This window comes from Nerophis ophidion, linkage group LG06 (genome assembly GCF_033978795.1).
Source record: "Nerophis ophidion isolate RoL-2023_Sa linkage group LG06, RoL_Noph_v1.0, whole genome shotgun sequence".
Taxonomy (NCBI): Eukaryota; Metazoa; Chordata; class Actinopteri; order Syngnathiformes; family Syngnathidae; genus Nerophis; species Nerophis ophidion.
In genome coordinates this window covers 53743282-53756091 of record NC_084616.1, presented here as the reverse complement: position 1 = coordinate 53756091, position 12810 = coordinate 53743282, and the positions used below count along the sequence as shown (strand labels likewise).

Here is a 12810-nt window from a genome sequence, read left to right as displayed (position 1 = left end):
GTCCACAGTTCCACGATCAGAACAAAAACCACAATGCTCCTCCTGAATCCGAGGTTTGACTATCTGACGTAGCCTCCTGTCTAGTAGATTTGAATAGACTTTACCGGGAAGGCTGAGGAGCGTGATACCCCGATAATTGGAACACACCCTCCGGTTCCCCTCTTTAAATAGAGTAACCATCATCCCAGCTTGCCAATGCAGAGGCAACCCCCCCCCCCGATGTCCATGCAATCCTGCATAGTCTTGTCAAACACAACAGCCCCACAGCATACAAAGCCAATAGGAACTCCGGGCGGATCTCATCCACCCCTGGTACCCTGCTATCGAGGGGTGTTCTGGTGTGTGGGACCCCTTTTCATTTTTTCTTAAAAGAAAAATGATACCATTAGTTAATTTTTCAAACTGAGACTCACTGACTTTGGCTCATTTTCTGTGAAGAACATATATCAGAATAAATATTTAATGACCACCCCCCCTAACACATTTCTATTACATATAAGATGTAATAGATGTAGATGACCTGGGGCTAATAAAAGTTTGAAAATTGATGTTCTGTGTAACACACACACACACGCATACACACACACACACACACACACACACACACACACACACACACACACACACACACACACACACACACACACACACACACACAGACACACACACAAGCCGAGACAGAAGGAGAGTGTAGGTACACAGAACATCAGAGGGTCAATGATGCAAGAAAATGAGTTTGATTGATTGACACTTTTATTAGTAGTTTGCACAGTTCAGTACATATTCCGTACAATTGACCACTAAATGGTAACAGCCGCATAAGTTTTTCAACTTGTTTAAGTCGGGGTCCACGTAAATCAATTCATGGTACAAATTAGGGCTGGGCGATATATCGATATACACGATATATCGCGGGTTTGTCTCTGAGATAAAGAAAATTACTATATCGTACTATTCAAGTATACGTTCCCACCCAGTTGGTTTTAGCTGCGGGCATTACTCTACAGGCTCTTCCCACTCCTTCTTGTGTCTCCTCACAGACAGCAAGCGCACAAACTTACACACGTCACAACTGTCACGTCATACGTCACATATGTATACGCCCTCGCCCAACAGAGAGGTAGCAGCGTAGCTAACGTTAGCTGGGATGCTACCGTACTCGGAGGTGCAGATTCTCATCCCAGTCGAGTGGTACGGGAGAAAGAAGGTGCGAATATGGTAACAAATGAAGGAAGAATTAATTCCCAAGAAAAACAGCACGGGGTCCATCGTCTGGCAGTTATTCGGCTTCAAGCGGGAATATGTCGAATAGACAACTTTAATTTGTCAAGTGTGGGGCACAAGCGTTGCTACCAAAAGTAGCATTACTGCTAATATGTAGCATCATTTGTAAATTCACCTGCTAATAACTTTGATAAATACAGTTTTGGTAAATTGACTTAATTGTGATTTCCTTCTCTGCATGAAAGTTTAAAATGAGCATATATTAATGCAGTATGAACAAGAATGTTTTAATGTAGACACATAGAATCATCATACTGCTGTCATTATATGTATCGAGTTTTCATTCAAGGCTAAGGCAAAATACCGAGATATATATCGTATATCGCGATATGGCATAAAAATATCGCGATATTGAAAAAAGGCCATATCGCCCAGCCCTAGTACAAATATATACTATCAGCATAATACAGTCATCACACAGGTTAATCATCATAGTATATACATTGAATTGTTTACATTATTTACAATCCGGGGGGTGGTATGGGGAGCTTTGGTTGATATAGGGACGGCTTGGCGCAGTGGGAGAGTAGCCGTGCGCAACCCGAGGGTCACTGGTTCAAATCCCACCTAAAACCAACCTCGTCACGTCCGTTGTGTCCTGAGCAAGACACTTCACCCTTGCTCCTGGTGGGTGCTGGTTGGCGCCTTGCATGGCAGCTCCCTCCATCAGTGTGTGAATGGGTTAATGTGGAAGTAGTGTCAAAGCGCTTTGAGTACCTTGAAGGTAGAAAAGCGCTATACAAGTACAACCCATTTATTTATTTATTTATTTATTTATATCAGTACTTCAGTCATCAACAATTGCATCAGCAGAGAAATGGATATTGAAACAGTGTAGGTGTGACTTAGTAGGATATGTACAGCGAGCAGCGAACATAGTGAGTTCAGATAGCATAAGAACAAGTATGTACATTAGAAATACATTTGATTATTTACATTAGGTCATTTACAATCCGGGGAGATGGGATGTGAATGGAGGAGGGTATTAGTAAAGGGTTGAAGTTGCCTGGAGGTGTTGTTTTAGAGCGCTTTTGAAGGAGGATAGAGATACACTTACTTTTACACCTGTTGGGAGTGCATTCCACATTGATGTGGCATAGAAAAAAAATTAGTTAAGACATTTGTTAGATCGAAATCTGGGTTTAACGTGGTTTGTGGAGCTCCCCCTGGTGTTGTGGTTATGGCGGTCATTTACATAAAGGAAGTAGTTTGACATGTACTTCGGTATCAGGGAAGTGTAGCGGATTTTATAGACTAGGCTCAGTGCAAGTTGTTATACTCTGTCCTCCACCCTGAGCCAGCCCACTTTGGAGAAGTGGGTTGGAGGGAGGTGGGATCTGGGGTGGAGGTCTAAAAGTAACCGTACTAGCTTGTTCTGAGATGTTTGGAGTCTAGATTTGAAGGTTTTGGAGGTGCTGGGGTACCAGGAGGTGCAAGCCTAATCGAAAAAGGGTTGAATGAGAGTTCCCGCTAGAATCTTCAAGGTGCTTTTGTTGACCAGAGAGGAGATTCTGTAGAGGAATCTCGTTCTTTGGTAGACCTTTTTGATTACCTTGGTTGCCATTTTATCACAGGAAAGTTGGCCTCTAGAATGCAACCTAGGTAGGTGATCTCATCTTTCCTGGTGATAAAAATGTCACCCACTTTGATAGTGAAGTCACGGACTTTATGTAATATAATTTTCTCCACGTTGTCTACACCAGCTAAGCACTCTTCAAGAGCACCATTGAAATCACTCTGATTAGGGGGTCTGTATACAGTCCCTATCAGTACCGGTTTAGCGTTTGTGAATTTGATTTCTGCCCACACAGATTCAAGGGCATTGTGGTTAAGATCAGAGCAAGTTTTGTATTTAATATCCTGGTGAATGTACATACAAACACCACCACCATGTTTATTCCTGTCCTTTCTGATGACCGAGAACTTTTCTATCTCTATCTCTGAGCCAGAAACACTTTCATCAAATTTAGTTTCGGAGAAACACAAGTATTTTACCTTATTGTTGTGGAACATTTCTCTAATTTGGTCGAGTTTATTTCCAGAGAGGCTGTTCACATTAAGATTGATGATGTGTAGCCCACCGGAACCAAAAAGAACATCAGAGTCCTTTGGGGAGAGGTACTGTCCAGAAGATGGAGGGATGTTGGTTGAAGTTTCTGTGGCAAGACTTCAGGGAAGGGGAGAGAGGCCCATTGTTCGTCGTCCAGGTGATGGGGGAGGGGCGTGGTTGAAGAGGGGCCAGGTAAGAGTGGTGGGGGTTGACGTGGTTTTTGCGGGTTTTGGTGAGGTTGAGAACAATGACCAGGGATCCACAAAGAGTCCCCCGAAACCTGTGTAGGCCGTGGGGGGTCTAGGTGACGCGGCGATGACCCTCAGGGTTTCAGTAGAGGTTAGGAGGACCTCCGCACTGCTGACTTCAATGGTGGCCAGGGTGTCGTCAAAAGCCATTACGCTGTCCGCTGCCGAGCCGCTGTCCTCACCGGTGTCTGAGCTGTCTTCCTCCGTCTACGGGCCGCCAACTGCACCGATGATCGGGGTGAAGTCCTCCGTCATGCCGCCGACCGCTGGAACGCAGGTGAGCTTGTGTGGTGATGAACAAGTGAGAGCTGGTGTAGGTGGCGAGCTAATGTTTTTTGCATATCTCCGACGAGGTCCCGCAGCTACGCTAGCTTCCTTGGCGTCGTTAGCAACAACATTGCTAGGCTTCGCCAGGTGAGACAACATTAACCGGGTGGTTATTGGTCCAGAGTTTAGTTCAATGTCTCCTGAGAGTAGAAATAACAGAAAAATTGTATATCTTCAGTCTATCCTATCAGTCAGGGGCTTGTTTCTTCTGTTCCGATCCGCCGTGAGGCATGAGTGGATCACCTTACCTCCGAAGCTCAGGTGCTCCGCCGAATAATTACAGAGGAGGTAGAAATCGCAGTGATTGTCCATTTTGCGTTTACAACTCTCACTTTCAAGAGGGTATTGTGTCTGTGGTGGTTTCAAAATGTAAATCCGTGATCCACAGTTGAAAAATGAGGAAGTGTGGGATCATCTGAGCAGTTGATTGTATTCCCGAGCGGGAGCGAAAGAAAATGCGTTTGGTCATCTTGGCGTCCTGGCGACAGTGTTGACAAACAATGTTGCAACCTTGTGTGGGAACCTCAGGTGCAGAAACACAAAAGAAGAATCCCTGTGGGATGCAGAAATTGGCAGAGAAATTTTCCATGCAGCGTTCATATTGTTACTCAGCCAGTGTTTGTGGGTCTGGTGGACCCATTGCATTTTGTGGCTTTTAATGCCCCACAATCAAACATTTTTATGTTAAAATACTGAACAGATGTTTATTGGGATAAGGGATACATCTGTTCAGTATTTTAACATAACTAGGACCTGTTTGTTATGGGAGACCCTAACAGCGGCATAGAAACCCTGGACAACATACCTCCCAGCTTCATTGGGACACGCAAAGTCTTCCACCACGGTAATCAGATTTTATGGGTGGAATAGTGGAGCTCCCGTTGGGTCCGCTGTCAGTGGAGATTTATCTATGTTTATTTAATATTTAGAATGCGTTAAAAAAAATCGCTTCCGTCGTCCTGTCTTTCATATTGATTGTGAAAGATAGGCAAATTTGAAAAAAAGTGCAGTTCCCCTAAAATGTTTGCCATAGCCTTCATTCTTATTTTCTAATAAACACACATCAACAACATTGAAATTGCACTTTTAACAGTTGTGCGTTAACAAACCTGCCCACAAAAAACGCTGAAATATCTGCTGTTTGCCTCCACACAGATCACAGCCCCCACACACCACCGCTCTAATGTGTGGTATATTTCAGAGGCCTTGCAGATAATTATGTCTGTGTATTTAAAGTTTCGGGCTCACCATGCAATCTGGATTTTATCAGTTGTCATTAGTGAAATGATAAAACAAAGCAACTGAATCGAAAAAATGTTCTCATCGATTTAATCAATTAACGATTAACCGTTGGAGCCGTATTGTCAGTGTGGTGACAATGCCTGAATATTGCACTCAAAATGGTTAGAATGGTAAGTGCACAGTGCTGGACTCTTCACTAACCTCAATAGGTTATTTATATTATTACTTTAAAGTGTTTTCTATTTAAACATTTTTTTTTTATCCTGTAAAGCGTCTCTACGTGCTCAGAAAAGCGCTATACCATATAAAATGTGTTATTATTATTATTATTTTTTTTTTTTATTATTATTAATAGTCTCCATCTTGACCATGCAGCGGATGGCAAGGGACTATCAAACAAAAAGCAACAGCATTATGCCTTATTTGAAGCAGGAGGTACACACAAAGACAAATGAGGATTTACAACCTTATACTTTTGAAGCTAAAAAGTACTGCTGCTTATAGAAGCGAGCAAGAAAGTAAAGTGAGACATTAGAGCAGATGGAAGCAGAGAGAGGGGGATGAAAGCGATATTGACGCTATAAATATGGAACTTGGAGCCAAGCTATTTCGACTTAAATGCATTGCTTACCGAAACACAGGAAACTTCCCTGGCCAGCTGGACCAGACAAACAGCTGTCCATTAAGTGAGTAACTTTAATATCAATCATGATACACGCAGCACGCCATGCGTGTTATTACAACTACAGTACATACGCTGTCTGGCTAGCTTACTTGTGTCCAAACAAAATATGAAATATTGGCTTATGCTTTACAGATACTGTAATATGATTGTTCATCTTATTCAGTCCATACAAATTTGTGTCATATCGCAGTGTTGTGCATTACAAACCCAAACGCGTTTCGTGTTGTTGTAGAAGCTAGCTCATCTCTTGCTGTGTTACTACGCTAGATAAATTGTTCCTCAGTGCTAGCTCTTAAAATAACAATGTCCCTACAGCTTGGTCATTATACGGGTTACGGAATGTAATAAAGTGTTGTTGATGGTTTTTGAATGCATTTTTAAAAGGATTTACATGTAGAACTGATTGCTCCCATTAGCTGCATTGTTTGCCACCTGGAACGAGCCGTTTGTATATATGTTAGAAAGCGGAAAAAACGAAACCTTTTGTCTTCTTGTATCTCATGATTGTGAACAATTGGCAAAATTCTTAAAAAAAAAAAAAAAAAAAGTGCAGATCCCATTTGAGGAACTATTCAATTAATAAACTACTTAATTTTATACAGTAAGAAATAGAACTGTATCAAGGAACTCCCTGCACTTATTTTTTTTTTTTTTATTTACTTGTTCTTTAAATGAGCATGCATTTTGATAATAATGTGTAATTTTTACTGTAAATGAATATCAGCTCCAAATATCGGTTATCAGCCTCCTTCCCCATTAATAATTGGTATCGGCCCTAAAAATACATATTGGTCGATTTGTAGTACTAATAGAAGTATTCTGTTTGAATAAATCTAAGCATGGATGTGTGAGTGGCACTTGGAATTAATTGGGATAACAAAATGTCTTCTTGTTCACATTGCATGGTCAGACAGTAATTGCAGAAGTAGATGGCCAAGTTCCACAGCAAGTGCAGGTTCAGGAGCTTTTGCTTCCAGCCACTCTTAAACCAGAGGAGGGGCTGGATGTGTGGCGTGCCTGGGCTCAGCGGAAAAATGCTGAATTGGACAAATCTGATCAACATAAATTGGCTCCAATTGGTCGTAAGTACACATGTGTATTGTTATTTCTGTATTTGGTTGTTATTTTGTTTTAACCCAATAATCAAGATTTATGTCTGTATGTTTTAGGACGGCAGGCACTGCGCTTTCAGGAGGACTTAGTGTCGTGTGCTGTAGCTGAGCTTTGCATGGGTCTCTCACTAATGACCACAGAGGCCCGGGGGCTGGAAGGAGATCCTTATGACGCGGATGTTCTTTACTATGTATTTCTGTGTATGCAAAAAGTAAGATTTCTATAACATAAAATATGTTTAAATCTATATGTATTGACCCCAATTATAGCCTTGCTCTTTTTTTTTTCTTGCAGTATTTGTTTGATAATAGTCGTGTGGATGACATCTTCTCAGACCAATACTACACTCGTTTTGCTCAAAGTTTGCACAAGGTTCTCCAACCCTGGGGGCCAACTGTTCATCCACTCGGTGAGAACAACAATGTGGATTTTTGATTAACATAATACTAAAACTGAAGTAGATCTAAGAGTCCCATCATGGCTGGACATCTTTGATTCTACATATTGTGCAATCTTCTTAAGCATCTATTTCTAAGCCATTGTGTAACTCTGTATGTGCCTCCACCTCCTTAAATACCTGCACACTGTATCCTCATAGTGTGCTCTACCACCAGGTTATATTATTCCCAGTCACGTGACAGAGGAGATGTTGTGGGAATGTAAACAACTTGGGGCGCATTCCCCCTCAACGCTGCTCACAACTCTAATGTTTTTCAACACAAAGTGAGTTGTAATAGTCTTCTTTAGATAATATATTTAAAATGTATTTTTTAGGGCTGTCAAAGTTAATGCGCTAACTATAAGTTTCTTAAACGGCACTCATTTTTATTTGCGCACGTGACTCCTTTTTGATCCTCTTTCCATTCCGTAATGTAATGGCATTCAGTTACTGTTGAGCCTTAAGCTCAAAAATAGCAAGTAGAAATGCACAAAGAAAGGGGACATTATGGAACTCTCAGATCCAAAGCGATGGCAAGTCGTTCTCCCGACAAGATAAGACCATTTTAACTTCGATCGCTGTGAGACGACGACATAGGAGCGAACGCCTGGTGGAATGCTTTGCTGCTTGTAGAGAGGATAATTTTCACGTCCTTGTTTATATTACTGTTGAGTGCATTGAGAACATAACATGTACATTGTTACAAGAGCTGCTTTAGTAGGGACGGCGTGGCGCAGTGGAAGAGTGGCCGTGCGCAACCCGAGGGTCCCTGGTTCAATCCCCACCTAGTACCAACCTCGTCATGTCCGTTGTGTCCTGAGCAAGACACTTCACCCTTGCTCCTGATGGGTGCTGGTTAGCGCCTTGCATGGCAGCTCCCTCCATCAGTGTGTGAATGTGTGTGAATGGGTAAATGTGGAAGTAGTGTCAAAGCGCTTTGAGTACCTTTTAAGGTAGAAAAGCGCTATACAAGTACAACCCATTTATCATTTATTAGTAGGATGTAATAAAAGCTCAGCATAAAAAAGATGGTAAGCTGGATATCTAGAGTAAAAGACTTTTGTCAAAACATGTCAAGACACCTCTTCTCATACCAATGATACACTCCCGGCTTCACAATGATAGCGCTATGCCGCACATCTGGTCTAACTACTTAACAAAATGAAAAATTGTCCCGTATTACGATCATTCTTTTGTTAAATAATTTTGTAATGTAATCTCTGATATTTCTGCCTGAATAAATGTTTTCTGTTGAAAAAAAGCAAAATGTATATTATTTTTTTAACCTGTTCTGATATATATCCCGCATTTACAGAATGTTTAGCAGACTGAATATGACATTTTATTAATAAACGGAGAAAGTCAAACATTGTCATGCCGAAATATGGATACTGTAAACTTGTACAGCACATAATATAAAGAATATCAGAAGATGTATTCAGGTAGAAATATCACTTATTACATTACCAAACATCTTTGACAATCAAACCACGATCGGTACAATCCACATTTTTGTTATTAATCAATCAATCAATCAATCAATGTTTACTTATATAGCCCTAAATCACTAGTGTCTCAAAGGGCTTAATGCGTGAAACCAGTGTCTAAAAATGCTGTAACTCCTCCCCTAAATGCAAGTGCTCCTACAGCAGGAATACATATTCTGTATTCCAACAAAATTTGGCAAGACAACAATGCACTGCAGGTATTTTTATTTTGTTTTCATTAAAAATATTTTATGTCCTTATTGTGCTAAGCTGTTTAAAAAAGCACAATGTTTAAAAACATTTAATTAAAGCAAACTAATTGTCCAGTTATGGAAAAACTTCAAACGTATGTGTCTATAGTATACTTTTAAATGACGAAAAATTATATCCATCTGTGATCTTAAGGCATTCAAGCAATCGCAACTGGACTGTTAGGTTTGTCTTAGAATACTTTTCACCACCCATCCGAGTAGGCTTTGACAATTCAAGCACAGAGACTTAAGATTGGTCGGATGTAGTCTTAGACTAAGATTGGTCAGATCTGGTCTCGTGGCTGGTGCCAATGCCTCATCAGGCTTCATCATTTCGTGTTCACAGATGGAGATTGGTCAGATTGAGTCTAGCAGCTGGTGCCAAAACCCCAACTATTTATACTCCAAAAAAGAGGAGGATGTCCCTGGGCAACAATGGTTTCGCCCAATCATAGTGAGAAAAACAACTGTTGAAATGTAAACAAACAATCCTCCTTTCCAAGTTTACGATAGTCATTGGTGTGATTTCCCCTTGTTAGCATTGAGGTATTGTGTGACAGAACGATTGCTGTGGATCGACGACTACCAGTCCAAAATTGTTGGAATCACCCACGTTAGCATTCCATTCAGTTGTAAACAAATGCATTCTTGTCACAGAGACTCCTGCTATTTGTTGGAGGCAAAATTACAGAGTCTTTTAAGGACGGTTGAAAAGACAGTGTTGTGGGGATCGTTTTTGAACCTTGACATAGATGGCCTCCCTCACTCTTCTTTTGTACCATCCGTCCTCCCTATCTAGAATCTGTACATTTTCGTTGTCAAAGGAGTGCTGTTTATCTTTGGGAGTGTAAGACAAATCAATTTTACAATTGAAAGCCTCAGAGTACAATCTTATGAATTACTCCCCAAATTGCAAAATATCTTGCCTGAAGAGGTCTGTGAAAAGGTGATGCATTTCACAAGCAAAGCCCGACTTACACAACATAACAGAACCAAAGTCACACAAACAAGGAACTGCACCTGCCGGTTATCCTTGAGGTGCTTAGCTTTGACAGTAGGATTGTTTGTTTGCATTTCAACAGGTGTTTTTCTCACTACAACAGGGCAAAACCATCCTTGCCCAGGCACACCGTCCTGGTTTTTGGAGTGTAAATATTTGGGGTTTTGGCACCAGGCACTTCGAGTAGATCTGACAAATCTAAGTCTATGAGCATGAACTGATGAAGCCTACTCAGATGAAAGGCAAAACATTTTCTAAGACAAACCAAACAGTCCAGTTCCGAACGATTGAATGCCCTGAGTTTACAATGAGCTGGATGAATGAGAACATTCATGGACAAATCTATCTGTAATTATTCGCTATTTATTTTTACTTAACTAAGAACAACTGCGATTAGTTGCGATTTAGTATTTTAACCGTTTGACAGCCCTCGTATTTATCCTTTTATTTAACCAGGTTTGTTCCATTATAATGAAAAATGTTTTGCAAATGACCACTGTTTTTGTTTTTTCAGATATTTTCATCTGAAGACAGTTAATCAGCATCTAAAAATTGCTTTTTCTAAAGTGTTACGACACACGCGAAAAAGTCCCAACAATCCCAAAGACAAGAGCACCAGTATCAGATATCTAAAGGCAACAGAACGCTTCATTGGACAGAAAGGTAAGACTGCACCGCCTACACTAAAGGTCATCAGATGTTGTTTTTAAAAAAGAGAAATAGCTTTTTTCTGGTTTGTTTAGTTACAGATGATATGTACTCTGAGCAGCTAGAGGACCCGGAAAATCCTCTGCGATGTCCCATCAAGCTGTATGATTTCTACCTCTTCAAATGGTAAATAATTCATAATTCACATGGTGTTTTTTTTGTTTATATTTAATAAAACATTACTTCATCAGTGACCTAAAAGCTTCCATTACGGTTCCCTCTCCACTTTGCGGTTCACTTACTACAAATTATAACGTACTATTGAATACATTTAGATTTGAGTACACACTTAAAGGCCTACTGAAAAGAGATTTTCTTATTTAAACGGGGATAGCAGGTCCATTCTATGTGTCATACTTGATCATTTCGCGATATTGCCATAGTTTTGCTGAAAGGATTTAGTAGAGAACATTAACGATAAAGTTCGCAACTTTTGGTCGCTAATAAAAAAGCCTTACCTTTACCGAAAGTAGCAGACGATGTGCGCGTGATGTCACGGGTTGTAGGGCTCCTCGCATCCTCACATTGTTTACAATCATAGCCAGCAGCAGCTAGAGCTATTCGGACCGAGAAAGCGACATTTTCCCCATTGATTTGAGCGAGGATGAAAGTATCGTGGATGAGGAAATTTAGAGTGAAGGACTAGAAAAAATAAATAAATAAAAGTTATAAAAAAAAAGGCGATTGCAGTGGGAGCGATTCAGATGTTTTTAGACACATTTACTAGGATAAATCTGAGAAATCGCTTATCTGCCTATTGTGTTGCGAGTGTTTTAGTGAGTTAAATAGTACCTGATAGTCGGAGGGGTGTGGCCACGGGTGTGTTGACGCCAGAGTCTCTGAGGAAAGTCACGGCAGCTGCAGCAGGACAGAAGGTCTGCTGATCTTCGGTAAGAGGTGACTTATTATCACAATTTTCTCACCAAAAACTGCAGGTTAACATGTAGTCGGGATCCATGTTCGCTTGACCACTCTGATTAATAGTAAAGCTTCACCTCCGGGAATTTTAAACAAGGAAACACCGTGTGTTTGTGTGGCTAAAGGCTAAAAGCTTCCCACATCCATCTTTCTACTTTGACTTCTCCATTATTAATTGAACAAATTGCAAAAGATTCAGCAACACAGATGTCCAGAATACTGTGTAATTGTGATTAAAGCTGACTACTTATAGCTTGGATCAGGCTGGAAAATAATGTCCGCTACAACCCGAGACGTCAAACGCACGCGTCATCAAACGAGTCATCATACCGCGACGTTTTCAACACCACACTTCGTAGGAACTTTAAAATTGCAATTTAGTAAACTAAAAAGGCTGTATTTGCATGTGTTGCAATGTTAATATTTCATCATTTATATATAAACTATCAGACTACGTGGTCAGTAGTAGTGGGTTTCAGTTAAAGGTGCTAGATGTAAGAATGTGGTCAGAAATGGTGCTGCAATCACGCTCAAAATTCTGTAGTCCCCTCCCCACTATCCATGACTGAGGTTGCAAGATAAGCATCCGAATCCTGCTCCAAAGAACTTCAAATGGCAATTGAAGAGTCCTACGCTGTAGGTTCTCTTGTTTATGCTTCTTGCAAGATGGTTTACTATGTTATTATGCCGCATTTTACTGATGTTGATTAGCCAAATGTATTTGTAAAGTTAAGCACTAATATTTTCATCGGGAGTCTGGACAGATTGTTGTCATTACCCTGCTAAAATATAGTTTGACCGCACAGACCACCTTCGAAATAATTATATAAAATTATATATCACATAGGCCTACTTTGAGGGAAAGCCAAGGCCAACAGTAAAATGACTGCCACATTTCGGTCAGCATAACTCTATGTTGCATCCAACCTGATGCACTGCATTCTCTCCCATGTACGTACATCACCATCTTTCAGTGCAGAGTGCAATTCTATAAGCCAACCCACGTTACGGCAAAAAACACGTTACGCATAAGCCATATGGCTTACTACCATGTTAAT

The 12810-nt window shown here is 40.7% G+C and overlaps 1 protein-coding gene across 3 annotated transcripts in view; it reads left to right on the top strand.

Annotated features, from left to right (window-relative positions):
* LOC133554932 (transcriptional regulator QRICH1-like) overlaps positions 1 to 12810 on the top strand; it is a 28825-nt gene that overhangs the window by 6819 nt on the left and 9196 nt on the right. For all 3 annotated transcript variants that reach the window (XM_061904239.1, XM_061904240.1, XM_061904241.1), the window contains 6 exons: positions 6747 to 6918; positions 7006 to 7160; positions 7244 to 7358; positions 7564 to 7672; positions 10641 to 10789; positions 10870 to 10960. In XM_061904239.1, the coding sequence (XP_061760223.1) occupies positions 6747 to 6918; positions 7006 to 7160; positions 7244 to 7358; positions 7564 to 7672; positions 10641 to 10789; positions 10870 to 10960 (791 nt within the window). The remainder of the gene's footprint in view (positions 1 to 6746; positions 6919 to 7005; positions 7161 to 7243; positions 7359 to 7563; positions 7673 to 10640; positions 10790 to 10869; positions 10961 to 12810) is intronic.